The sequence below is a fragment of the Neolamprologus multifasciatus genome, chromosome 10 (genome assembly GCF_963576455.1).
Source record: "Neolamprologus multifasciatus chromosome 10, fNeoMul1.2, whole genome shotgun sequence".
NCBI classification, from domain to species: Eukaryota; Metazoa; Chordata; class Actinopteri; order Cichliformes; family Cichlidae; genus Neolamprologus; species Neolamprologus multifasciatus.
The window spans coordinates 13,972,177-13,999,733 of NC_140448.1; the positions used below are offsets into that span (position 1 = coordinate 13,972,177).

The following is a 27,557-nucleotide window of genomic DNA, read 5'->3' on the forward strand; positions in this document are numbered from 1 at the left end:
GGACAGAAAATTGTGTGTAAAATTTGCAAAAACTAAAGAAATTAAGTAAAAAAATTTCCCTTTTTGTAGTATCTACTGTAGAACTTTGTTTTTTCTGTGGATTCACAGTGGAAAAAAGGGATATTTTCTGTGAATTAACTGTTGTATAATTACAGTCTTAGCAATGAGTTACAAAAATGTTTTCTTTAATTTTACACAATTATTTCTTAAAATTTAAGCCCAAAGACTCATGCTGACAGGTTTCTTTCATTTACTACAGCAGCATTTCTTTTTCATGTAGAAAAAGTCACCTCCTTTTGTTATATTAAGATATCTGAAGAATCTGCCCCACTTATGATCAAACTGGGCTGTATAAATGGTAAATGGCCTGTATTTGTATAGCGCTTTACTAGTCCCTAAGGACTCAAAGCACTTTACACAACCAGTCATCCTCCCATTCACACACTGGTGATGAAAGCCTGTCCTGAAAGCAACACAGGTTTTTCTATACGAAATGAAATATCTTGGGTAATATCCAGTGCACAATAACTGCATGGAAATAAAAGAAAGACATTTTCTGCCACTCCCTTATTCACAAGGGGTCACAACAGCAAGCCATGCCGCATGTTTATTTTGGTGCAATTTACCTGACTTCCTGATGTAACCCCAAACGGCTTTGAGTCTCCAAGGCAATTACATGGAAATATGTTAAATGTATTAGTGGATGTAGAATGTGAGGGGGGAAATGGAAAAGGTTCACTCAGTTGCATAACAGTGTGCTGTGGAACAGAAAGCCAGCAGGACACCAGACTGATAATACCTGCAATGGAAGAGCTCAGCAGGAGGCATCTTAATTCAAATTATGTCTAAATGTGACCATTAGATATTAAAGCTTTAACATAAGAGCCAAAGCAATTTCAAAAAAAAAAAAAAAAGCCCTTCGTTTTTTTCCCTTAAGTTTTATCGCAATAGTTTTACATCTATCTATCCATCCATCCATCCATCCATCCATCCATCCATCCATCCACAGTCCTCACAGCCTACTGAAACACACTACACCTGAGCTCCATGAATATCAAAATCACTCAGCTTTTCATCCCTCTTGCTTAACTTGCTTATGTTATTCAGATCAGAAACAGAAGCTCTGACAATGTCAGCATTTTAAAGCTATACCATGAATATTGTGCAGTGCTTTCACCCACATTTTGAGGTTGTAACTGTATTTTGCGGTGCGTTTCCTTGTTTACAGTTTTTCTCAGTCGCTGTGGTGCTTTTCTCACATCACTATTAACATTTGCACAGCAGTTAGTGTATTTCTCAAAACATTTGGTGCAAACCGCAAAACCTAGTGGATAACCTGCAAAAGCAGGTCACTTGCTCAAAATCGATAATCCATTCCTCAAAAGCAAGTATTCATGTCAATGAAACTGCCGGTGTCATCAAAGTGAGAATTCTTGACACCATCTTTATGAACAAGATAGTCAAATGGCTTCGTCGTGTTTTCATTATGACAGTTCACAGTATTCTCTCAGTGTTTTCCAATGCAAAAAAGGTCAGAACTCGGTGACACTACCTGAAAATGCTCAAGACAGCACTATACACTTTTTGTACAGCCATTTACAGTAAAATCTACAGAAAAGTTAGACATTGCTGTAGTTAGGAAAGTAAGTGAGTACAAGACACTGAATATGTATGTTTCACATTTTTACTGTGTAGGCTGTTTGTAATTCTACAACATTGTGCAAAAGAAAAATACTCTACAGTCACTTATTTAGAATAAACATAAGAAACACCCTTTTGGTAGAGCTGTGCACAAATGTGAACAATATAACAGTACATATTGTAACTGAACATACGTAAATCATTCTGGCACATCCAGACGTCCCTGTCTGTCTGACCACATATTCTCATCTACATCACAACAGATATCATCCCTTGCAATGCAATGAGGACAGTATCTCCTGAAGTGACGAATCCACCCTCTGCATGACTCTGCTGTGATGTCGTCACATGCTGCATCCACGGCTGCTAGCAGGGCCATTTGCGCATGTGAATGCCGGTCAAAAACCTTCCGCCTCCAGACAGAGAAAAACTCCTCTATCAGATTAAGGAATGGGGAGTAGGGAGGGAGATATTCAACCAGCATTCTATCATGTGTCAGACACAGATCCAGTATTGCCAAATACACCGTTATCCTCTATGACAGCACTTTGAATTCTTTCAACTTTATTGCATTGCATGCAATCACCATTGCACAAATGGCTTCCTCTTGCTGCTGGGTAAAAACAGGCCTTCTTCCACCTCTGCAAGGTTGTTCACAGTGGTTCTTCCAACATTTGGTTGCACCTTCTGACCGCCGTCATCCATTGTGAGGCTGTGATTGACAACACACACCCCCCTCCCACACACACACACACACATCCTCACCCCTCTTCCACTATGCTGACCTCCCATTTCTGTGTCACAGAATTGTAAAAAATGGTGCAAACTATGTTCATATTTGCTTGCCAATTGAGGGTTCATGGGATTGATCCATGAGTGACTGTGAACAAGAGGCTTGTCATTGGTTACAACTAATACTTCACACACCTCCTCATCAGTGAAAGCTGAAGTTCACCCGAGAGAAATTGTTCAATTTCGGGGACATTTCCAGGAAAAAATCATTAAAAAAAGGTATAAAATTTGCTTGACAGCATTTGAAAACAAATTCACCAGTTTTGTATGTAATGACTCAAGCAATGAAATGAAGACTATTAGAGAACTAATAGTCTTTCAGCATCCAAAAGTATAGTTCATTTTGACTGACATGACATAAGCAAATGATAATGTTGTCGACCGCAGAGAATTGTATGAAAGCAATTGATACATGTCCAAGAGCAATTTGTTCAGAGGAAGGAGAAATTGGTACCATAATGTGCACAAATGACTAAATGTTATGGAGGTTGCACTGATGGTTTTGAGAATTATTATTCTGATCTGAGAAAAGCACCAAAGCAACTGAGAAAAACTGTAAACACAAGCATAAGAGGCAGAACAGAGAAGGAAATAAGAGAGCGTGCTCATGTGGTGGTGTGTGACAGACAGACTCTGACAGACTGCTCACAGTCCTGAAAAACAGGCACTTACAGTGTAATGGTGCGTGACTCTTTTTTTTTTTTTCGTAGCAGTCACGGCCACAATGTTAGAGGCCTGCATTGTTGTCCTGGAAACACTTTCAGTCGTGTCTATTACTGAAAACACAGGTTTATGACACACCCTGAGGCACACCTGTACTGACAAACAAAAAAGAAAAAGAAACACACAAATCTCTTCCTTCCAAAAACCTACAGGGAACTTTAAAGGCAGACGATCGGACTGTGTTATTATTTTTGGGTCTAGTTTTACAATCAGACAGCTTCCTCTTTGGGTGGTGTTGAAATGTTGAACCAAAGGTGCCAGAGCTGAAGAGAATGTATGTGACGTCCACCCGCTCACCTTGACGTCTCATGGGCGTGCCACGTGTGTCAGCTATTGATTGTGCATGAGAAAGTGGTGGAGAATTGACAAAGCACACAGCCGAGAGCACTGGCTAGATTTGTGGCTGTTAATGTTTGTTGTTGAACGTTTTACTTCGCCCATCGGAAGCTATGTTCCACAAAAATGAAGACAGAGTCATGAAGGATCCAAGGATTTCTTCAGGCAGACTTCCTTGCCAGCAAATATCTGCTCCTTTAGTCAGGTAAAGCGAGATGGTGGCGGTGGAGGTGGTGTTGGTGTCGGTGTATCTTCTTTTCCTTAATGTGGAGGGAAACACATCTTAACTCAGAAACAGCAGCTGGATCTGGTTTCAGTCAGGATTATTAATCCAGATCGTTCATACAGATACGCTCATATCTATAAATCACTTCCTTATGCGGCTGCAAACCTCTGATCTGCATCAAATAACATTAAAGTCATTTTTTAAATCACAGAATTGAATTATTTATATTTTTTATTTGTTGTTATTTTGTATTTACAAAGTAGTTACGCATTTTTTAAGGACTGATGTTACTGGTTATATAAGAATATAGGAGAGGATGCACCTGATGTGCCACTAACAATGACGCTTTCCATGGATGTGAAAGAAGACATTTAGTTATACAGTCAGTCCACTTACTCACTGTTATTCTGCTTGTTATTTTAAAAAAAATAGGAAGCAAAGTTTGGAGAATTGTACATGCAAATTATTTGCTGCCTAATAATAAGAGATTCAAATGAACATGAAAAAATAACTATTTGTTCATGGTGTATGTACTCCATACATCATGTGCGCTTTGAAGGTAATGAATTTGTTCTATTAGACCGCGTTCATTATCTTGAAATCGTTCAAGTGTTTCATTTGGCATTACTCATCTGTTAATAACCAGAGCTGGAGATAAAACCTTTAAGACACATTTTAATTACAGCCTTTCAGCATTTGTTAGCATGGGTGTGATGGTAGGGCTTTTCTAGATTAGTATGACTCAGTCTGACTCTTTCTTCTGTCACATGTCAGAATAAATAGAATAAAGCTTTAGCCCCCTGTGTTTATTTACTAAACTTAAACTTCTTCAACTTAACAGGGTGAAGAAGCCAGGCTCGCTTATCAGATGTTTCCACTTGTTGCAGACACACCTGGTGGTCATCGTTGTCCTCTTAGCAGGTATGCTCTGACATCAGCTGTGACACAGAAGACATGAAAAAACACGAAGACAATTGAGACAGACAATTGAGCGGAGGGGGCTGTTTAGTGGACCAACAGCTTTGAACCTCTAATTATAACCTGCAATGCATGGCATGCAAACGCAAACACACATACAGTACGCACACAAATACCTTGAACTCTTTCATAATATACTGTAACCTGTTAGTCTAGTTTTGTTTATTAGTCATACAAAAGACTGCTATTCTGAGAAAGGCACAAATGGAGAAGACTAAAAAAGACCACACAGAGAACAGTAAGTGAGGGAATGGAAATGTATTTCAATGACTTTGTGCAACTACCAGAAAGTGCATTGATTTTTAAAGTGTTCTGTTTTTTTTTTTTTAAACAGAGTTTATGTGCTAAAAAATTTCAGTATTCCCATTTTCCAGCATGTAGGATTTAAAAACCACATTAGGAACTCTGAATTCGTACACTGAAACTGGATCATATTAATGTCCATCAATGTGGTGTCTAGTGTTTAATACACACGATTGCCTTTTGGTCCCAAAACTCTCCATGAAGTTGCCAACAGTGGTAACTGAGAACTTTTTTCTTTTCCAATCAGGGCAAGCCTCCTGCAACCAGACCACTACAACTCCTTCCCCTTTTACTGTTTCTGCTACAGCTCCACAAATATCAGGTAAATGAACCCTGATAAAATCTGCTCACCCCTTGGCTTTGTAGGAAAAACGTTTGTTTAATCTGTGTTACTGATTTGTATGTCACTCAGTGAGATAAGTGTTTGATCTTCAAGCAAAACTTGAATACTTGGTTGACTTAGTATTTGGTTGAGAAACAAGCACAGAGATAACAAGTTTACTGATAGCTGGTCACAAGGTTTGCACATACCTCAGGATGTCCAAAAAACTCACTGAAAAGCCTTCAGCTAATCCAAAATGCTGCAGCAAGAGTACTGACAGGGACTAGAAAGAGAGAGCATATTTCTCCTGTTTTGGCTTCCCTTCATTGGCTTCCTGTTAAATCCAGAATTGAATTCAAAATCCTGCTCCTCACATACAAGGTCTTAAATAATCAAGCCCCATCTTATCTTAATGACCTTGTAGTACCATATCACCCTATTAGAGCACTTCGCTCCCGCTCTGCAGGCCTACTTGTTGTTCCTAGAGTATTTAAAAGTAGAATGGGAGGGAGAGCCTTCAGTTTTCAGGCCCCTCTTCTGTGGAACCAGCTTCCAGTTTGGATTCGGGAGACAGACACTATCTCTACTTTTAAGATTAGGCTTAAAACTTTCCTTTTTGCTAAAACATATAGTTAGGGCTGGACCAGATGACCCTGAATCCTCCCTTAGTTATGCTGCAATAGATGTAGGCTGCCGGGGGATTCCCATGATGCATTGAGCTTTTCCTTTCCAGTCACCTTTCTCGCTCTCTATGTATTAACAGACTTCTCTGCATTGAATCATATCTGTTATTAACCTCTGTCTCTCTTCCACAGCATGTCTTTTATCCTGTCTTCCTTCTCTCACCCCAACCGGTCGCAGCAGATGGCCGCCCCTCCCTGAGCCTGGTTCTGCCGGAGGTTTCTTCCTGTTAAAAGGGAGTTTTTCCTTCCCACTGTCGCCAAAGTGCTTGCTCATAGGGGGTCATATGATTGTTGGGTTTTTCTCTGTATCTATGAAGCGCCTTGAGGCGACTTTTGTTGTGATTTGGCACTATGTAAATAAAATTGAATTGAATTGAATTGAAGGATTTGGGGCGACTCCGCATGATATGCTGAGGCAGATTGTGCGGATTCTTTTATGTGAGGACCCATATGCAGACCACAGTCAGATGAAAATGGTGTGCCATTTATTAAGGCAGATACACCAAATCGGGGAAAAACATAAATAACAAACTAAACAGAGGTACGCCTGAACTGGGGAAACAGAACACAGAAGAGCCACGCGGATAAAGCAGACGCAACGACAAAGGTCAGGGGAAAACTCACACTGTCAAGAACCTCGGTGTACACTTACGATAAGGACCCTGGAAGTAGACTCAATGTGCAGCCACTCAGAACTATCTACAGGTTTATTAATAAACAAAGCAACTTGATGAAAACAAGGGAACCAAAACTACAAACTCAAGCCAGGGAAAAACTGGGAACAGGAAGCCCTGGAGCGCCGTAATCTGGACTGAGGGAAAACTGCAACAGAAAGGAGAAACACAATTACTAGAGTACTGAGGAATGGCGCGTAACAGCCAGAAAAAGTTAAACGTCAGGGCTTATGATTAGAGCCGGACCGTGAAACTCAGAGGGGGAAGAGTCCATGGAGGGAGTCTGAGGAGGCAGGAACGAGGATGGGAGGCGAACAGGCATGGGGACAGGCAGGTGGCAGGATTCCAGCGCCGAAAGTCGTTCCCTAAGTACACAGACACAAGATTAAGACAAATTCCGAAGTTCTCCAGTAAATGCAGGACTTACGAAGAGCCTAGTTACCACCGAGGGGTGACTAACGGACTGGCGAGGAGCAGCCATCTGCGCCGGGTGAAGTAGTCCCCCGGCGATTGCCTCGAATGGAATGCAGGTGTGTAGGAGATGGCGCAGCCCGAGGGTGTGGAGCCCAGCTATGCCACTCCATGACCTTAATATGCTTCTTTAACCACACCTTTGTTCCTCTGCAGCATATTTTAAGTCACTGTCATGTTGGAAGTTTCATCCATGACCCGTCTTCAGTATTCTGGCTCAGGGAAGAAGGTTCTCATCCTAGGTTTTATGGTACATGACCCTGTCAATAGCCGCTCAATGCAGCAAAGTCCCCTGTACTTAGCCCAAAGCATGATGTTTCCACCTCTGTGCTTGACTGTGGGGAGATTTTCTTTGGGTCATACTCAGCATTTCTCTTCCCTTTTGGCTTCATCTGACCACAGCACTTTCTCCCAAGGCTTCTCCTCCCCCAGGATGATCATGTAGGTCTACAATCTTGTCCCTGACATCCTTTGACCGTTCTTTGGTTGTGCTCATGATGGTGGAGAGGTTTAAATGAAAGAAACTGATTCTGTGTGCTTTATACACATAATGAATTGAGAGCAGGTGAATCTGCACTTGATTGATCGATGTATTGAAATCTGTGTGTCACATGGGAACGCAGTCAGTCTGCGGGAGCCGGAATTCTGGTTGGGTAGAAAAAATGTTTATTTCTCTAAATGACATACAAATGAATTCATAACTTTTATGTTATTTTTAAATTTATTTATTTATTTGAAAATTAGAGGCTGTTCATTTTTTTGCAAGTGAGCACTTACACTTCCAGCAGGGGATCAAATTATTATTTCCCCCACTCACTGTAGTTGACTTGTACAGGTAATAGTATTTAAGTAAATTAGGCTAAATAAAAATACAAAAAATTCTCAAAACTGGGGCACATTTTTGAATGGCCTGTTAACATTAACCACCATGAAAGCCATATAATTTGGAATGTAACAGAACAAAAGTGCTCCAAATGGCAAGAACAACACAAACAAGCTAACTATCTAAAACTCCACCCCTGTTAAAATTACCACAGAGCAGAATATTAGCCATGGAAATTGAATATATAGTTTGACATTTAAAATGAGCAGCCAGCTTCAGGTGGCTATGTGAGTCACTTCATTTTTGGTATTTCTATTTTTGGCTCCCTTTCTCAGCCCTTAGATTGCCTCTTGGTTACAAGCAGCTGGTATGTTGTCCTCTGTTATAGAGTTTAGCAACTTTTGCCAATGATTCTCTTTGCTTTGTAATGCAGTATACTACTTTGTTGACATTACGGTGGATGTCACTGGACAGAGCAAGAACGAATCTGAAATCATTGCCTGGGTATGTAACATGTACGACAGCAGGCTTATTAAAACACCAGATGTAATGCTTAAATCCTGTCAGCAAACCGTGTGCTCTTTTCGTCAGCTCAAGCAGGTTTTCAGCACCAAGCTGGACAACTGCGTGCCTCCTTTAAGGTGAGATTACATTCAGAGTTATTGTAGTTTTGTATTTTTAAAATGTGTTTTTATTGTTATTTCATTTTCGACTTTTTGTTTTAAATCAGTTTAGTTTCACTTAGTTTCTTTGTTTTTTCATTTCAGTTTAGTTTTTGTAAAAATATTTTGTTTTAGTTTAGTTTTTATTAATTTCATTCTTAGTTTAACATTTTTACCAAACTAAAAAAAGCTCAAACTAAGAATTTTTTTTATTTTATTTTAAGTCGATTTCCAAGTTAACAAAATCGTTTCAGCTAGTTTTTCATTTTTTCACATTTTTTACTTTTATTCTAGTCATGTTATAGTTTATTATTGTTAACAAAAAGGTTTTTTCACACCTGCTTTTACTTTAGTTTTAGTTTAGTTTTAACTTTGATTATTTCCTTTGCTGACAGCAGCCAAAAGTTGCAGTTGATGAGATGCCTGCACACTGAATTTCCAATATTTTCCCCTTCTTGAATCCCCTTGAATAAGCATTAAGCAAAATAAGCAACGCTTGTTTGACTTTTTCATGAAGCTGAAGATCATATGAGGAGTTGCATAATCAGTCCTAATTCCACTGAGATGACGAATCATATCAGTTAGTCCTGACACCCATTAACGTTATCTCCATTTACTTTTCAGTTCGAACACTAATGTCATAAATACAACGGGCCTATTTCAAGTGAGTGAGCACTTAATTGTATCCGTAGGTTTCTGTAAATGAAAAAGATCACATGAATTTAGTTGATTTGTGTTTTACCAGGTAATGGAAGTGTCATGCGTGACAAAAACTGAAATAAGGTAAGTGAAGTAAAGACATTCAAGTCATTGAAATAAGCATATCTCACGATCCCTACATTAACACTGATCTTACGCTGCAGAAACACCACGTGCTCTGTGATGCTGAAGCTGAGTCAGGCGGTGTCTTCATGTTGTATCCTCCGCACTCTCTGCGTAGCCACTAACACTTCCTCTGATTTTCACGTGCTGGGGAAAAAGGCAGATAGAGTGGGTGAGTGATGCATAGTTACCTACCTGATACGTTTGCAGGATGTTATAAAAGTAACAATGTAATAAATCCTCTGTGTCGCTTTAACAGGTCAGCTTCAAAATGTGTGCAATAACAGCAGCACAGTGGAAAACAGCTGCATTTATACTGGTCAAGACAACGCAGCATGGTAAGATCCTCAGTACGGGCAGTCTGTGCTTTCCCAAGTGCTAAATGTTAACTGATTAATCAAAGATAAATTATACTTTTTAAATTCATACTTTAGTTTTGTGAAATTTCATGTTTGTTTGTTTGTTTTTTACAGTAATGAGTCTTCAGCTGCATATGTGGTTCCACCAAGTAATTCAACTAACTGCAGTGCAGGTGAGCTCCAAACTATTCAATGTAAGCACAGTTAAGCTCAGTTTAAATGGACCAACATCATTGCATCAATACATGAATTAGACTGTTACTGAAACCTGATGAAGCAACACACTTGTGTTAAAAGACACCAGGAAGTACTTCAGGGCATGTCAGGAAACACACATTTCAAAAGAATAATATTAATTAAGTCTCAGTTACAGTTAACATTATACCTGGATACCAAATCGTGTGGACACGCTACAGAGCACTTGAGGATTATATAGGATTAATTGTTCTGTGAGTGTTTTAGCAGATGCCTAAAAAATAGAAAATGGTTAAAAACCCTGTTCTGTACAAAGCATCTGGTTAATTTAGCTTATCAAAATAATTGGAAACATAAGGAAACTTATTTGATTGCATGCCAGGTTAGCCAGCAGCTCAGGGTTGCTTCATACTTGCAATACAGACAATTAAAAACTGAACAAATAAGATTGTAAAAAAGCAAAATGCACAAGATTCTTCTTATAAATATTTTTTCTAAATGTATTTTTCCCCTAAAGTGTAAAAGTAGAGTCTTGAAGGTGCCTTGATTCGATCCACACTGTAAACCATCATGCTTTGACTTTGTTTCAGGCAACATCACCACAAGCAACTGCAACTGCTCCGACTACTGCAGTGGATCAGGTTAGTGTGATGTCACCTATCAAAACCATTTGCATTATGACGTAAATCACACAGTCTGAAAGCTTGGTGACTTGATTATCTTTCCTTTTTTTGTTTCTTGGTTTTTTAGATGCGTACTACACTTTTAACATTTCCATACAAGATCCCAATATAAACTATTTAAATGTCACCAACCTGGTAATCTTCCATTCACACAGAATGCAAATACATATAAATAAACAAATCACTAATGTAAAAATCATATGAATAAATTCTTGGAGCATCAATGAATCATTAATATCTTCAACTTTAACAGAGTTCTCAGCTGCGACAGCTTCCACCTTGCTCCCCAAGTGCAATGTAAGTCTTGTTTTTATAACCAGCTTTTAAATAAATAAATACATTTTTATCACATGTAAAATACAAAAAATAATAACAATCTTGTAATATTCCCTTGCAGAGGTCTATGTCCAGTGTCCATTATTGCATCTGAGTACAAGGTATTCAACCACCAAATTATGACATTTTTTCCTTCATGTTTTTCTGTCTCTGTTATGATGATTTAGAGCAAAACCAAGTTTTCAAAAATGTAAGTAAGGCATTTAGGTTGCATTTATTTGACTTAAAGGAGATACAGTAAAAACATTGTTATGTATTCATCTAGATTAACATCTTTTGAGTTTTTCATTTGTGAGGATATCAGCTGTAGAGATGTCGTTTTGTCAGTATTGTCATTTTGAAATTCGACAGTAAATACTCCAGTTTCACATGACAAGAAACTCACCATGTAATGGCATCCCACAGGAAAAATATAGTTTATGTCCAAAGGAATTTGCATTTCATGTGTTATTATTATACTAACATGTTAAAAATGTTTTAGTAGTTTCTTTTATTACATTCATTTAAAGATATTTTTCTAAAACATGACGTTTCTACACAGGACGCAAACGTGGCATGTGCAAACACGTCAACAAAGTGAGTCCAGTTATGTTATTTCAGAACATTTGTCTAAAGCTCACATTAAATCTCGCCGATGCATCTGTTGCATTTGAACACTAGGCTAAAATTGTTGTTGTTGTCTTTTTGTTTTTTCAGTTATAGCCTTCAAAGCTGTTCCGTGATTTTGGCCTTTGCCCGTGAGGTCCCCGTCTGTGATGTAGCAAATGCTGTGGTGTATCTGCTCCAGTCTAAGAAACAAATCAGTTTCAACGGGCATGTGATCCGAGCGGGTGTGTATACAAACCAAAATAAAACAAGATGAGGACTGAAATATCAGCTCAAGCAGTCAAAAAATAAGTGTCGACTTGTGCTGCAAAGCTTCTCATTGGTGCTTTTGTGTTTTCACAGCAATTTGTGGAAATTTACAAGCCAATGTCAGCCTGCAGTCTGAGTTTACATGGGTCAGCACTGACATAAAGCCTGCAGATTTCTGTGCTGCAGCAAAGTCTAGCAGCCTTACTTGGTTTGTATGACCTTAATATCCTGCACACTAACCACATTTATACAAAATGTGCTGCAGCAGATCAAAAGGATCCAAAATAAAATGTTTATTCTTTATTTCTTTTTAATAGTCAAAAACAAAACAATGTGGTTATGCAGCTGCAGGACAGTTGTGATCTTCAAAACGTGTCTACCACCACAGCCAACCCAAATGTTACAACCGTGCAACCGAACAGCACCACTACCACCAGCTCTGCTAATAGCACTTCAACTGCTGTAAATGCAACTTCAATGCCGCTGAATACAACACAAGGAGTGAATCTAACCACCACCACCAGTGCTACTAATAGCACTTCAACTGCTGTAAATGCAACTTCAATGCCGCTGAATACAACACAAGGAGTGAATCTAACCACCACCACCAGTGCTGCTAACAGCACTTCAACTGCTGTAAATGCAACTTCAATGCCGCTGAATACAACACAAGGAGTGAATCTAACCACCACCACCAGTGCTACTAATAGCACTTCAACTGCTGTAAATGCAACTTCAATGCCGCTGAATACAACACAAGGAGTGAATCTAACCACCACCACCAGTGCTACTAATAGCACTTCAACTGCTGTAAATGCAACTTCAATGCCGCTGAATACAACACAAGGAGTGAATCTAACCACCACCACCAGTGCTGCTAACAGCACTTCAACTGCTGTAAATGCAACTTCAATGCCGCTGAATACAACACAAGGAGTGAATCTAACCACCACCACCAGTGCTGCTAATGCCTCCGTGCCAGCAACAGTCAACAGCAACACTACTACAACTACAACTATCACTATCGCTAACAACTCAAGTACGGGTAACACAACTACAACCAAGTCTCCTACACTCACCGTTACTACAGCCACCACAAATCCGAACACTTCTGTGACGACAACTGGAAGTACAACAACAAATTCGTCAGGTTTGTGATCACTTCAGTTGCGTGCACAACTCTGTGGCAATGCTTTCCTTCTCATAGCGTCACTGTCTCCTCAAATTGTGTTGACAGCAGCTGAAGCCCAAGCCAACGCACTGCTTGACGAGACAAAAGACGTGTCCAAACTGAACTCCAGCCAGGTGAATCAGCTGGTGTCTAAGCTGGAGGATCTGTTATCAGGCCCAAATGTCAGCATAGGGCTGGGGAACACATCAGTCAACATTGTCAGCAATCTCCTGGGTGCTTCTCCATCTGTGTTGTCACAGTCCTCCAACAGGTTACAGATTTATTTATTTATTTATTTATTTATTTATTTATTTATTTATTTATTTATTGTGGTCTTTTTACATTATTATTTCATGGGGTGGACAATGCATTTGACCCATACTGTTTTTATTTACTGTTCAAAGTTGAATTCTTGTGATAATCAACTCATTTAGAAACAAACAAATCAATACAAGGTTCAAGAGCATTTTCACAACAATAACCAGATATGGGCTCTAAAGAACACCAACAAAACCCCAGTTTTCCTCTTCCATCCATAGGAGGACAAAACACCTCAATTACAACTCTTATTTTCATCTTTTTTTTTACCCAGTAATATTGCTTCTTGTTGTAATTAAAGAAATGACATGTACTATTATTTATTCATTTATTCTCACCAGGATAATGGGGATCGTTGATACAGTGGGGCTCAAGCTGGTTCTTGGAGGGACGGCTCAGACCATTTTGTCCCCGGCTGTTGCTCTGTCAGTGAAACCAGCAGATGGCGCCAACTTTCAGAAAACAACTTTTTCCATCTCAAGCCCCACCGATGTGGAGGTAGGGAAGAATAACTTTTGTACAAGTGCTTTGTGTCTCATATAACACAGCATTTCCAGCTTTGTCTAGAGAAGCCTGTAGAAGATATTTAGTGCCTTTTTACTGTCGATTTAATTTTTTATGGTTATTTTAATAGGGAAGTTGGAGTAATTGTTTTAGGTTGTAATTGGCATATTTAAAAGAAGAAGAAGAATATACTAACACAGATTTTGTGTATTTGCATGTGTAGTTCAGATTAAACTAAATTTAAAAATACATTTCTTTCTTTCAGCTTTTCAGAATAAAGTGGTTCAGTCAAAAACAGGATCAATTCATAAATTACAACAAATTGGTTTAATCATGTGACCTGTTTTTGCTTTTAAAGACACAACCAGGTGATCTAGGTCAGAAATTCTGACGGTTTCTTTTCCTCACAATGATATGACATGATTTGTCAGTAAATCCCTGGATTACACTTGTGAATGTGGGTGTAATACTAAATGTTTTGAAGAATAAGCAGCCATTTTGTCACTATTTGGAAGAGCAAAGCTGCTCCTCCAAATAGTGATCTCTAGTAGAGAGATGCCAGTTGCCCCAAATAGAAAACAGGGTAAAAAAAACCCCAAACAAACAAAAAACAACTCTCGCATGATCGAGTCTGTTAAGCTCGAGGTCCATGTGTGTTACAGGTCCGTGGGAATTCCAGACTGAGAAGGAGTGTGACAACAAACTCCTCGATCCCTCAGGGCTCCGTCACGCTGCCTGCCTCTCTCACTCAGAATCTCACATCTCAGGAACAGCAGCAGGTCTCCAGAGTTCAGTTCAATTTCTACCAGAAGAGCACCGTATTCCAGGTCTGACAGTTCAACCAGCAGCCCCCTTCTTATTCACCACTAACAAAAACACCTACGTTTTTAAAAAAAAAGGCTGAAATATTTTTATTTTTAATGTAGTGTTTTAAATCTGATACTTACACACTCTTTACAAACTTGTTTTGTTGTCTCTAAATGGCTACACAGGACAAATCCCTGGGAGTACGCAGGCTTAACAGCGGGATCCTAGGAGCAAGTGTCGCCAACCTGTCAATCACAGGACTCCGAGACAATGTTATAATCACCCTAAAAAACCAAGAGCCTATTCCGGTAAGCCTGGTTTCGCCAACTGTCATTTAAAGGCAAATTAAAAGGCAATGGTTGTGTCCTCATAGAGAAATTATACTTCTGGAGGAAGCATTGCCTAAGGGCTTCGGCTACAGGTTTAACCAGACAAACCAAGCCAATTTGTAGCAGCGCACACTTGCCGGAGCTATACGACCGAGCTACACATGTATGTGTGGTTAAATGTAGCAGCAATAGGCCACAAACATGCTGTAAAAGCAACACATCCTTAACAGAGAGAGAGAGAGATAAAGAGAAAACTATCATGTGCAATTAAACTTTTTTTTTCTCAAATTACAGGCAAATTTTGTGGCAACGTGTGTCTTCTGGGACTTTGCATTAAATAGTAAGTTGTCCAGCCATGAGTTAAGAACTTCAGTAAATACAAACAGATGTGTAAAAACACGACTCGTGTTTGTTTTCTGCCCACAGATGGATCGGGAGGCTGGAGTTCAAATGGCTGTTCTGTCCAAAATAGCACGGACAGTGAGACAATTTGTGGCTGCAACCATTTAACCAGTTTTGCCATCCTGCTGGTAAGATCATCAAAATACATTTTGTCATGTATGTTGTCATGTTTTGTTATTATTCATTAGAATAATAACACTTTTGGGGGGCATCTCCTTCATAAAGGACCTCTCCAGGCAACCTATAACCAGTCGTCTCCAGAGCACCATCCTTACCTTTATCACATACATTGGCTGTGGAATCTCTGCTATCTTCCTGGCTGTCACCATCCTCACCTACTTGGCCTTTGGGTACGTATAGAAATCCAGAAAATAGATGATCTAGATCTGTTATTCATTACTTATTGCTAAAGCTCTATGCATTTTTTTTGCTCGCTGAGGTATTTTATACATGTTGTCATCATAATTTTGCCTCCACAGCAAGTTGCGCAAAGACATCCCATCCAAAATCCTGATCCAGCTGTGCTTTGCGCTGCTCCTGCTGAATCTGGTCTTCCTGGTGGACGCCTGGCTGGCGCTCTACCCAGACGCCGTGGGCCTTTGCATTTCCACTGCCTGGTTCCTTCACTACTTCTTGCTAGCTGCCTTCACATGGATGGGTCTCGAGGCCGTCCACATGTACGTGGCACTTGTGAAAGTCTTCAACGTCAATGTATCGCACTACATGCTGAAGTTCTCGCTGGCTGGCTGGGGTATCCCAATGATCGTGGTCATTATTGTCATTGCAATTGACAGAAAAAACTACGGTCTCGTTTCCTATGGAAGGTTTAGCGATGGCACTACTGATGAGTTGTGAGTACTTTATTTGTAATCTCATTATTGCACATTATCCTACATAAAATCCATGATATAAAACCTCAGAACAATAAGCCAACCTTTAATTCTCCTCTGACTCTCCCACAGCTGCTGGCTGAAAAATGACATCGCCTTCTACGTGGCAGTGGTGGCCTATTTCTGCGTCATTTTTATATTTAACTTCATCATGTTTATTGTAGTTATGGTCCAGCTGTGCCGGATAAAAAAACAAAACCCTCAAAATCTCCAGCACCGCAGCACGCTGCAGGATGTGCGCAGTGTGTTGGGGATAACTATCCTGCTAGGCCTCACGTGGGGCTTTGCCTTTTTTGCCTGGGGGCCCGTTAACCTGCCGTTCATGTACCTCTTTGCCATCTTTAACTCCCTGCAAGGTGAGCTGACATTTTCTGAGCTGGTTTGTGAAATAATGATGATTTCACTAAAATCTGGTCAGTGTACATAGTAATTCTGCTGTTTTCCTTTCTTTTGTCCTCAATTTTAGCCAGTTTTTATTGACGTCATCCTCTTCTCTTATTTTAACAACAAAAATACAATCACATCTTTTTCTCTAATTGGTTTTTAAATGCTCCTCTAAGTAACAGTGCACTGCACTGTGAAACGTGGCATTAACAAACACGCTTGTTTTGTAGGTTTCTTTATATTCGTGTTCCACTGTGCAGTGAAGGAAACCGTGAGGAGGCAGTGGAGGATCTATCTGTGCTGCGGCAAAATGAGACTATCAGAGAACTCAGGTTAGCGGTGTTCGTTTTATACTGTGTGCCTCAAACTGGTGAAGGTTCCTCCTTTATTTGGTTTCTAACTCATTTAAGAAATAAGTTTACCGACTGTGTGATTGCGTGGGTTCTCTCCGGGTACACGTAGACATGCAGTTAGTGGGGTTAGCTGAATTGGTAACTCTAACTTGTCCATAGGTGAATGTGAGTTCAAATGGTTGCCTGTCTCTATGTGTTAGTCATGCAACAGACTGGTGACCTGTCCGTACCCTGCCCTAAGACAGCTGGGATAGGCTCCAGCGGAAGAGAATGGATGGACTGTGGGATAATTGCAATTCACAATCACGTTTACCTTCATCATATAGGTCTTTTTTTTTTTTAACAGAATGGAGTCGCACTGCAACACAGAAGACTGCAAAGAAGTCATCGCTGACCAACAACACATCTCTTCATTCCAGTACCTCACGTGGCAATAACTCTTCCAGCTCCTCTTTCCTCAACAGTGACATTTCAGAACAGAGTGATGGGATCGGTACGAACTGACATTTTTGCATTTCTTCTTTCATTGCTGCAACTCTTAGAATATATCAATTTCCCTTTTAGAAATAATGACAGTAGCACTGTTTTACAGGTGGTCCATATGCAGACAGAGTAATCACAGCAGATGAAGACTCAAATATGGATGTGGTCCTCAACGAGATTAACATTCGGCACAGACACTCACAAACTTCTTGATAGTGGAGGGACAAAGCCGCCTCTCTCAGCGCTCGTGTGTATGTGTGTATGTGTGTATATATATATATATATATATATATATATATATATATATATATATATATATATATATATAAATAAAACAATATAATGTAATTGAACAGAGTAATTTATGTACAAGCTATTTGCAGGCCATATGTATTAGCTAAATGACTTTATAAATGAAACTTACTGTTTTAACATCTTATCTCCCCTATTGTATTCTTACAGATATTCTGAACATTAAAAGTATTATATATTATTTATATTCAAAGTAAATTTCACTAATGTAACCCACTAAATCTTTCACACAGACCTACATTTCTAATAAAAAAAATTGAATTAATAACAAAGATTTCACTTTTAAAACACTGTTGAAATGTATGCATGCTTACATAATTGCTCTAATGGACTAACATACAAATTTAAAAGCACCTAAAGTAAAGTAAGATGTTTTGATGTGTTACAGCAGGGGAAGCATAGCTGTATTAATCATGCTGCATTTCCAGTTACTCTCCAAGAGAGCCGTGACAATGTAAACAGCATGCACTTAAGCAGGATGTCTGGAAAAGCCATTGGAGCGTTTACCCTTGATTGGATATTTGGTGGCACACATACTGTCTTTTACATTCAAGTGAAATGAAAGTTTTCACTGGTCTCTATTGCAGTGCTGTGAAAAGTCCAACCTTACTGCTTCCAAAGAAACTAATAGGGCAAATATCAGCCAGATGCTATGAATCAAATGCACTTGATTAACTGGTCATCAGAAAGTGTGAGCACCTCCATTAAAGCAGAAGCTAGGTCTCTTTGCTGGTGGGGCAAAAACACTCAGACTGTACAGGCGTCGGCATGTTCAGGTAATGATAGTACATCCATCCATCCATCCATCTTCATCCGCTTTATCCGGGGCCGGGTCGCGGGGGCAGCAGCCTAAGCAAAGAGGCCCAGACCTCCCTCTCCCCAGCCACCTCCTCCAGCTCATCCGGGGGAACACCAAGGCGTTCCCAGGCCAGCCGAGAGATATAATCTCTCCAGCGTGTCCTGGGTCTGCCCCGGGGCCTCCTCCCGGTGGGACATGCCTGGAACACCTCACCCAGGAGGCGCCCAGGGGGCATCCTTGTCAGATGCCCAAACCACCTCAGCTGGCTCCTTTCGATGTGGAGCAGCAGCGGCTCTACTCTGAGCCCCTCCCGGATGGCCGAACCTCTCACCCTATCTCTAAGGGAGATGCCAGCCACCCTTCGGAGGAAGCTCATTTCCGCCGCTTGTATCCGCGATCTCGTCCTTTCGGTCACTACCCACAGCTCGTGGCCATAGGTGAGGGTAGGGACGTAGATCGACCGGTAAATTGAGAGCTTCGCTTTTACACTCAGCTCCCTCTTCACCACGACGGACCGGTGCAGCGTCTGCATTACTGCAGCCCCAATCCGTCTGTCGATCTCCGGCTCCCTTCTCCCATCACTCGCGAACAAGACCCCGAGATACTTGAACTCCTCCACTTGGGGCAGGACCTCATCCCCGACCCAGAGTGGGCACTCCACCCTTTTCCGGCTGAGAACCATGGCCTCAGATTTGGAGGTGCTGATCCTCATTCCCGCTGCTTCACACTCGGCTGCGAACCGCTCCAGTGCGAGCTGGAGGCCCTCACCCGATGAAGCCAACAGAACCACATCATCCGCAAAGATCAGAGATGAGATCCTGAGGCCATAATGATAGTACAGTTAGAAAAAAAGTCTGAACCAGTATGACTTGTTTGGAAGAGTTCCTGAGAGGAAGTGTGCTCTCTAGAAAAAGAATACAGCAACACAGCTTAGGTTTACAAAGTTGCATCTGGGGGGAAACAGCAAAGATGGTAGAAGTAAAAGTTCCCTGGAGGGACCTCCCAATGTCAGACCATGCAATACTCAAACTGTGAGAGAAACTTTATATATATATAAAAAAAAACAACAACAACAACAAAAAAAAACGGACTCTACAAGCCTCAGCATGTTAAATGCTAAAAACTGAACACATATGGCTTGTTTGGAAACATTGCTAGCAGAAAACTTTCTCTGTAAAAAGAATATGGCAGCACATGTTAGGTTTGCAAAGTTCCATTTAAATGAATAATAAGAGTTCTGGAATAACAATTACAGTACCAGAGTACTCTGGAGTCAAAAAACAGATAACCCAGTAGTTAACTAGTGAAGTTTAAATGGTACACCAATTCAATTAAACCAGTTGGTAGTTACTGATCTTATTTACCTGAGTTTTCCTAACACACCACACAGCGTCACTAGTATGGCATCTGTGTAAACGAGTGGAAAAGTGGCAAATGGCGCCAGAAGACTAGTACAAAGTAATTCCAAGCTAGTGTTAAGCACTAACAAAGACCAAAATATGAGAGGAAACTAAAACCTGATGTAAAGGACAGAATAAATATTGAATTTCTTACTTGGACAGATTTTGTTTGAAGCAGTACTGAACACAACAGTCATGTAGCTTCAGCCAGAGTCTGTAATCATTTTGTTTTTTTAGTGTATGAGTAGTCAAATCACTTTTAAGAAACAAGACTTGAGAAGTGATGAAAGTGAAGATGGTTAATCTTATAGCCTCATGCCACAGAATGAGAAACCCAACACATTCTAAGCAAATGCAAAAGCTGCTGCTGCAGTTTGACATTTTTAACCTCTGCCTTATTTTTTAGATTTGATTACTTAAGCTTTAAGATTTTGGCTGACAAACTGGTACTTTAAGTTTTGGACAAATATTAGTTCTTACGAGGAAAACAGTCACATTTCCGGTCTCTTGCATTTTTCTTAAGATAACAGTGCTCAAGAGGAATGAGTCAAACACCACAGGTACGTTTCCCCCAAAAACAGTTTAATCATAGATGGTCAAAATCATCTCAAGCAGGAAAGGACAGCATTTGATGAAATAACAAATAAATAAATGTCCCACAGGGTAGATCAAATGTGCATTGTACTGTATATGCAAGCTACATTCACCGTCCTTTACGTGCACCCAATACAGTCTTAACAAAAACTTTATATCAGGAAAAAACAAAAAGGTGCCAATAAAACATGACAAAACAGCACAAGCAGAGGTGGCAGCAACTTTGGAGAAATAGTTTCCCTTTTAAAACACTTTGATTTAAGCCCCTCAGTCTCACTGGGCATGACCACCTTAATACAACCTGAAAGAAATCACATTTGAAAGGCAGCAACAAAAAAAGAAGCATAAAAGTGACACTTTGGGTATGCTGCACCTGTGCACTGGCTCACGCAGAGGCACGTTCATTCAACTTCATAACTCAAGATTACAGAAAATGAGTACATATGTATGGGAAATGAGTTAATCCACAATGTCAGTGTATAAAAATCAGTGTTCCAACAGCTCCTTCAGAGCACATGCAAGTGGACAGTTAAAAAAAAAAAAAACTCAACTAAATTAAAAGAATGGGGATGATAAAACTGCAATTATGCCTCGAGGAGAACTCAGTCAGCTATAGAAAAAGAAAAAATATATATACACATATATACTCTCATAACTTATCCACACCAACTTGACTGGTTTAAGATGGAGTGTTTTTCAGTCAGTGTTTGTTAACTGAAAACAGCAAATTAAATTACTCGTCTTAGTCAGTCAGCAGAAGCTCACCAATGTGCACAGAGGCATGTGAACAATTCAGACTTTGGAAATATCTGAATAGTTTCTAACATTTAAAACTAAACTGAATTTTGTGTGGCCTCCAATTTTCAGGCTGCATTCAATTTGCGTACAACTGAGGGGTACAGAAGAAATTAGGAGCCTTCACATTCCAGCTGCTGAGAATTTCAGGAGATAACTTGTTTACTTTTTCCAAGCGGTGTAAAAAACCCATCTGATAGTCGAGTTAAGGACTACACATGTACACAAAAATAAATAAATGTTAGACTGGATTGAAACTGAGCTAGATAGATGGGGAAGACCATCTCTATTCACCTGCATGCGGCTTTGGTGTGTTAGTAGACTGTTTTTCAATTAGATCAGTGGTGTTTAGAGTGCATAGTGCTGCAGTGCGTGCAAGCAGCACCTGCAGACAGACGCTTAGAAATTAAAATCTGATGGTCCTAATGTGCCTGCTAACTAAACTACACTGGCAGGATCAGGTGACCACAGCAAGCAAATATCCCAATTTGAATAATCAGCCCATATGCAAAGGTGACCTATGACAGTGCCTGAATGTCTGGGGTTTGTTTGGTTGTTTTTTTTGTTTTTTAAAGCAGACACTTTGAATTTCTCCCTCACAGTATAAGAACAAAACACCATTATTTAATTTCTCTTCTAATGAAAGCAGAAATGATAACCTAGCCTTAATACTTCAATTCAGTAAGCATTTTTATAAATTATGGGACTTGATAGAAAGGATACTGCTCCAGGTAGGAAGGAACACACACCACCTCTTTGCGGAAGTCCACTGGACACGAGAGCCTTCCCAGCCGTTCCTCAAACAGATTCAGTGCCTCGGTCAGATTTGCGCTGTTGCCCTGATGGCCAGTAGCAGAAAAGATTCATGAGACTCATACAGATAAATAATTAGGCCCTGACACACAGTAGAAATTATGCGTTCTAATGCTTGGTCATCGTTCCCCCGTTATCCACTTTCTCACAGCATGAAGTCTTTCAAATAAATTAATATTTAGTTCACCTTTAAAAAACAGTATTGACAAAAATCCCCCAATGATGAACTGTATGGTAAATTAGGAGCAGACTCACCTGTGTGAAATACTTCCCACTGGGATGCAGCACTTTTATAGATAGATCTAAAATGAGACGCAGGAACTCCCACGTAGAGTCTACAGAAACCAGACAGCATGTGACAAGTTAAACATTTCTTCACACTGCACCTGTGTGCCACCTTTCCTGATGTATGGCTATTGTTATCAATACCTTCTTCTGGCAAGGTGGATATTGGGATTGCAGTGAGGTCATTAATAACATAATCAAATGTCCTTCCTTCCTGGACATACTTCTTCAGCAAGGGAACACAGTCCTGAATTAATATCTGCAATCCATGAGACGAGGACATTATTCAAAATGCATCTTCAATTTACCCCTGCTTCAAAATTCTTGCCACTGCCTATTGCTGCTTTAAAAATAAATATTAATAACGCACTCTAAGATTAAAGACTATGCAAGCAACACGTTTGTGCAGGGTATAGTCATACAGAAAATACGTTTTGAGCAAATGCGCACACAAAAAAAAAAAACAAAGCAATTCAGCACTCACTTGGTAACAGTCTCCCTTCAGGTTGTCCAGGATATCGCCACAAGTCTTCCTCATGTATTTTTTGCACCCATCTATCACCTTCTGGTCAATGTAGAAGCTTTATTAAGGAACAGTCAGATGCACACACAGAATTACACTGAGAATAATGCAAATCTAAGCTCCTTGAGGTAGCCGCTGTTGTGATTTGGAGTGATCTAAAAAAAGTGAATGTTTGCTTTAATATGAACAAAGTCACTCAAATAAAAGCCCAGTAAAGGATATCTCCACCATGGTGATCATCTTTGGCTTTTGTTTGACCAACTCAGCAAGTATTCCTCCATCACCTCCTCCTAAAATCAGTACTTCTTTTCCAGCGTAGTTTTCTTTTCCACTGCCTGTGATGGCCTGGGTGTAGGCAGAGTCGCTCTCTGCAAGGTCTGCAAGAAAAATTTGTTTTTAAAGGCAAAACAAATAATTCTTATTAGACTGAATCTACTACGTTAAACAGTCATTTTGAAAAAACAAAATCTTGTGTGCAAGCAACATGCCATGATTTATATACTTACTAACGTCTCCATCCAGAACTAGAATATTCCCATACTGCTGTGAGTGCAAAATCTTTATGTTTTGGTATTCAGAATCCTCTTCATACACCACCTTGTCAATGTCATACTCAATTAGTCTGCCATCGGCTGTGGGCCAGTAGCGGTCAACTTTTGCTCCTCGCAAAAGGGCTGGAAGCCTTTTGGGAGGTTGGGGGGGGGGGGGGGGGATTAAATAATACTGCACCATGAAGTACGATACATTTACGAGAACAATATAGTGATACTTACTTTTTAATCCTTGTAATATTGCCATTTAAGAGAACTTTTAGCTTATTTTCCAGTGCATTCAAAAGCTGTGGAGTAAGAACACATACAGCTTAAATGCCACTTTCACCAAATTTGTGAAAGGTTTCATATTGCTACACAGACAACCCTAATGCAAAACACGTAGGGCGTAAACAACACCATAGTTGGTATAATTTAACCCTCCATGTATGCACTAGCATTTAGGGATGTGAAAGTGTTTGAATACACGAAGCCAGTACACAGACAGTAACTGTAAGCATCTTTTGACAGGCACTAAAGAGGCCTAAGGTCAAAAAGGGTTGGGTTATCATTATATAGTCCCAGAGATGTTTAACCTTATTAGTTTCAATGTTGGTAAAAACAATAGCCCTGTGTATGCTCTTACATTGTCTAGCTGTGCAATGTCGTCATCTTCGTAACACTGCAAATCAACTGTGACCAGCCCCTGGGAGTGCACACGCAGGACAACAAACCTGAGAATTGATGTAGGAAAGAGAAAACGATGCAAAACAAAGTTAGAGGAACACTAAACTAAAAACAAAAAAAGCCACCCAATGTGTGCAACGAGAACCCTCGGAGGAAGCTGTGAAAAGTTCCTCTGTTGCAAAGAAGTTTGAAGGGTAATATTTTTAAAGTTTGAAGAATTAACTGAAACATTCCTGCAATGCTGTCCAACTAGAAGCATGCTCAGGATTTATCAGGAAGTCCATCAAGAAGCCGTACACATTGTTTAGAGAGTCAGGCAACAGAAGTTTTAGACCTCCCCAAAGACCCAAATTTGGTAAAAACACATCCTGGATTTGGGATAATTAGTACACTTATTTATTAGGGGTGCAACGATACACAAAATTCACAGTACGGTTCGATATTTTTTTCGATACAAAAAAAAAAAAAAAGTTCATGCTTTTTTAATTTGTCATTTATTAAAATTATAAATATATATTAACTCAAAAGTACAGTTTTTAAATTTAATGTTGCTGAAACAACAAAGTAATAAAAAAATAAATCTCTGATTGAGGAATCACTCATCTTTGGAAGAGAGTTTATTACAGAGAAATGGCTCTTTCCAAAATAAAAGCTATACTATACGCTTCTTCTGGGCTATAGTCTCAGCAGCATATTAAACATATCAGGTCCCCATAAGGAGAATCATGTGCTAACGGCTGTCTAAATCAGCGGTCCCCAACCCCCGGGCCTCGGACCGGTACCGGGCTGCGAGAGTTGAGGCTCAGGTGTGAAATGTATAGTTTTTAAAATCGGTTTTCAGCGTTATTTTGTTATCATTTACTCTGTTTTCCTTGGTCTTTTCACGTGTGTTATGAATAAATTCTCTTTTTTTCGGTACCGGTACTAGTTTTATTTTGTTGTATTTATTCGCCACACCTTAAAAGCCGGTCCATGAAAATATTGTCGGGCATAAACCGGTCTGTGGAGCAAAAAAGGTTGGGACCGCTGGGCTAAATGACTCGGGTAAAGTTTGTAGCATGCGTGCTTGTTGTTTTTGTCTGCTTCCACTTGTCTTTGCACTAGGGTGATGTCGGAGTAAATGTGCAGTCATATTCGTTGTGTTCCCACTAGTGCTGTCAGCGTTAAACTCGTTGAAATGATGTTAACGCCACAACACGGCAAATCTCTGTTAACGAGCTACCGCGGATCGCCCCGTGCGTGGGGCTGGACGGCCAACACGTTAACGAGCAAACTGCGCTAATGCACTAGTTCCCACCAATGTAATTGAGCATTGCGTGACACATCCAACATACTGTTTTACTTTTGTCCATGACGCACTTACCTTCAGATCCACTGAGCGCTCAACACAGACAGCATCGTCAGAAGAAAAGTTGATAAAATAAATTAAAAATTTTGTATTGTTCGATACATATGCGTACCGAACCGAAAGCACTGTATCGAACGGTTCAATATCGATATGAGTATTGTTGCACCCCTATTATTTATTTATACAGACCAAATCTGATTGAAGAAGAGCCAACAAGTACATTACGCTAGCCAGATTAGCTTTAAGTTATCACATCCTAATACACAAAATGTTTTGCCCAATTAGGATTTAGTAATCCAAGTTTTACTGCTAAAGAGTTATAATTAGACTGAAGGAGTCACTTGTTTGTGAAAAATATTGACCTTACCTGCCATTCTTGCCCACAAAGGTAGCAAGGTAACCATGCCCATCTGTATCATGAATAGTCTCCGTCAGTTCCTGTTCATGAAATATAGACAGCAGACCAGACACTGTCGAGGCAGGGTCAACTGAAAGAGGGAGCAAATAAATCTGATGTGAACAAAAATATATTAATCAAATACAGCTGTACTTCACTTTCAGTATCATATACTTAATTTATTATCTGTGATAAACTTTGGTTCCTCTAAACAGACTTCTGAAACAAAGGGTTTTAAAAAAAAGAAAAGCCTATAATGACAGTTTGAGAGAATCTTCATAGCTTCATTCTCACACCACTATCAGTTAATGATAAAACCACAACAATGGCAGAAATGCACGTCTTCCTGGACGATTTTATTGGACTATAAATGTCTGGCAGAGCCCTCAAAGCGCACGGGTGCCAATTTACTACATGTGTTTAATGATTATCGAGTGTTAACGGGGTCACAGACTTAGGTCGACGAAAAGCGCGTGCTGCATGATTAAACAACGATTACTCACATTTGATGTTATAATTTATACTTACGAAACAGACACACCTGTATAAGTCCTATAAGTCATAAAACATATCCGCATTATATTAATTCAAGCTGTACTTTTCGCAACTATTTGATGAGATCGCTCGGGCCCTCTGTTATTGATTATAGAGACTTGCTAACACGGCTAAGCTAATCATAGCCATGCTAGCCAAAGCTAACTGAGCTTGAATTAGAAGCTTATGACAGTGATGTGACTTTGGTTTCAACCGTAGTTGCGCTGCATTATCCACAAAGATACCTGCTAAACAGACATTTACGCTGACCTGTAAATATGTGCCATTGACATTAAATATGCATACTGATGTGACAGTTCACGAGCTAATAGTGGCCTACCAGTGTCAAGCCGTACCTGCCTACGGACAGGGGTTTGTACTGGTGGGCACAAGCAGCATAGCACTAGGGCAAATGCATATAGTGCCTAAACATGGGCAACGTACCAGTGGCACTTTATAATCCTGGCAGTATTGACTATCAATTAGCAGGCCAAAATTAGCAGGCTAGCAAAGCATGCAGCCCTGATGCATAACGAAATGTAACGAAAGACCCTCCTACAGTCAGCTATGCATCACCTTCCTCCTACCTGCTGTAGAGAGGTTGAAGTCGAGAGTGTAATGTCGCACTGCCATGTCTCACTACAACCGTCATCCATGCCTGGGATAGCGGACTGCGACCCTTTATCTGCAGAGACAGGGGGCGGATCCTGTCACCGCTACAGACTGCGCTTGCTAAAGTGGGCAGGGCTTCTGCAATGACCGTGAAATCCTATTGGCTGCGGCTGACGTCAAGGTGGGCATTCACTACATCACCATGCGTTAATCAGGACAAGTGGGAATTTTGATTTTAATCTCATTCAATCAGCGACTGTTAAAACGTCTCACAGTCATTGCATTGAGCGCATGATGTTACACATTCTATAATCAAACACATCTGCAGATATTGTTACCATCTGTCCCACTTCGTGTGTGACTGCACAGAACTTTTCTCTTTTATCATGTCCTACAACGCATA

The 27,557-nt window shown here is 40.0% G+C and overlaps 2 protein-coding genes across 3 annotated transcripts; one reads left to right on the plus strand and one right to left on the minus strand.

Annotated features, from left to right (window-relative positions):
* The first annotated feature begins 59 nt into the window (after positions 1 to 59).
* LOC146509809 (uncharacterized) lies at positions 60 to 21,116 on the plus strand. 2 transcript variants are annotated; one of them, XM_085175114.1, is made up of 31 exons: positions 60 to 3,697; positions 4,560 to 4,639; positions 5,247 to 5,321; positions 8,406 to 8,476; positions 8,564 to 8,613; positions 9,259 to 9,298; positions 9,380 to 9,417; positions 9,498 to 9,628; positions 9,716 to 9,794; positions 9,930 to 9,988; positions 10,601 to 10,651; positions 10,761 to 10,828; positions 10,947 to 10,990; positions 11,091 to 11,130; positions 11,571 to 11,605; positions 11,726 to 11,859; positions 11,978 to 12,092; positions 12,202 to 13,034; positions 13,122 to 13,326; positions 13,715 to 13,871; positions 14,540 to 14,704; positions 14,870 to 14,992; positions 15,308 to 15,353; positions 15,440 to 15,543; positions 15,641 to 15,765; positions 15,895 to 16,266; positions 16,378 to 16,661; positions 16,920 to 17,021; positions 17,389 to 17,535; positions 17,635 to 18,622; positions 19,473 to 21,116. In XM_085175114.1, the coding sequence occupies exons 1-30, from the start codon at positions 3,606 to 3,608 to the stop codon at positions 17,736 to 17,738; spliced, it is 3,969 nt and encodes a 1,322-aa protein (XP_085031240.1). In that variant the 5' UTR covers positions 60 to 3,605; the 3' UTR covers positions 17,739 to 18,622; positions 19,473 to 21,116. The 2 variants fall into 2 exon arrangements, with proteins under 2 accessions (XP_085031240.1, XP_085031241.1); XM_085175115.1 differs by having other exon boundaries at positions 13,125 to 13,326.
* Positions 20,598 to 27,288, minus strand: sms (spermine synthase). The gene is made up of 11 exons (XM_085175119.1): positions 27,130 to 27,288; positions 25,979 to 26,099; positions 24,223 to 24,310; positions 23,820 to 23,884; positions 23,553 to 23,728; positions 23,267 to 23,423; positions 23,008 to 23,095; positions 22,668 to 22,782; positions 22,494 to 22,573; positions 22,149 to 22,264; positions 20,598 to 21,618 (listed from the first exon to the last, which is right to left on the minus strand). The coding sequence occupies exons 1-11, from the start codon at positions 27,173 to 27,175 to the stop codon at positions 21,588 to 21,590; spliced, it is 1,083 nt and encodes a 360-aa protein (XP_085031245.1). The 5' UTR covers positions 27,176 to 27,288; the 3' UTR covers positions 20,598 to 21,587.
* Between the last annotated feature and the right edge of the window lie 269 nt (positions 27,289 to 27,557).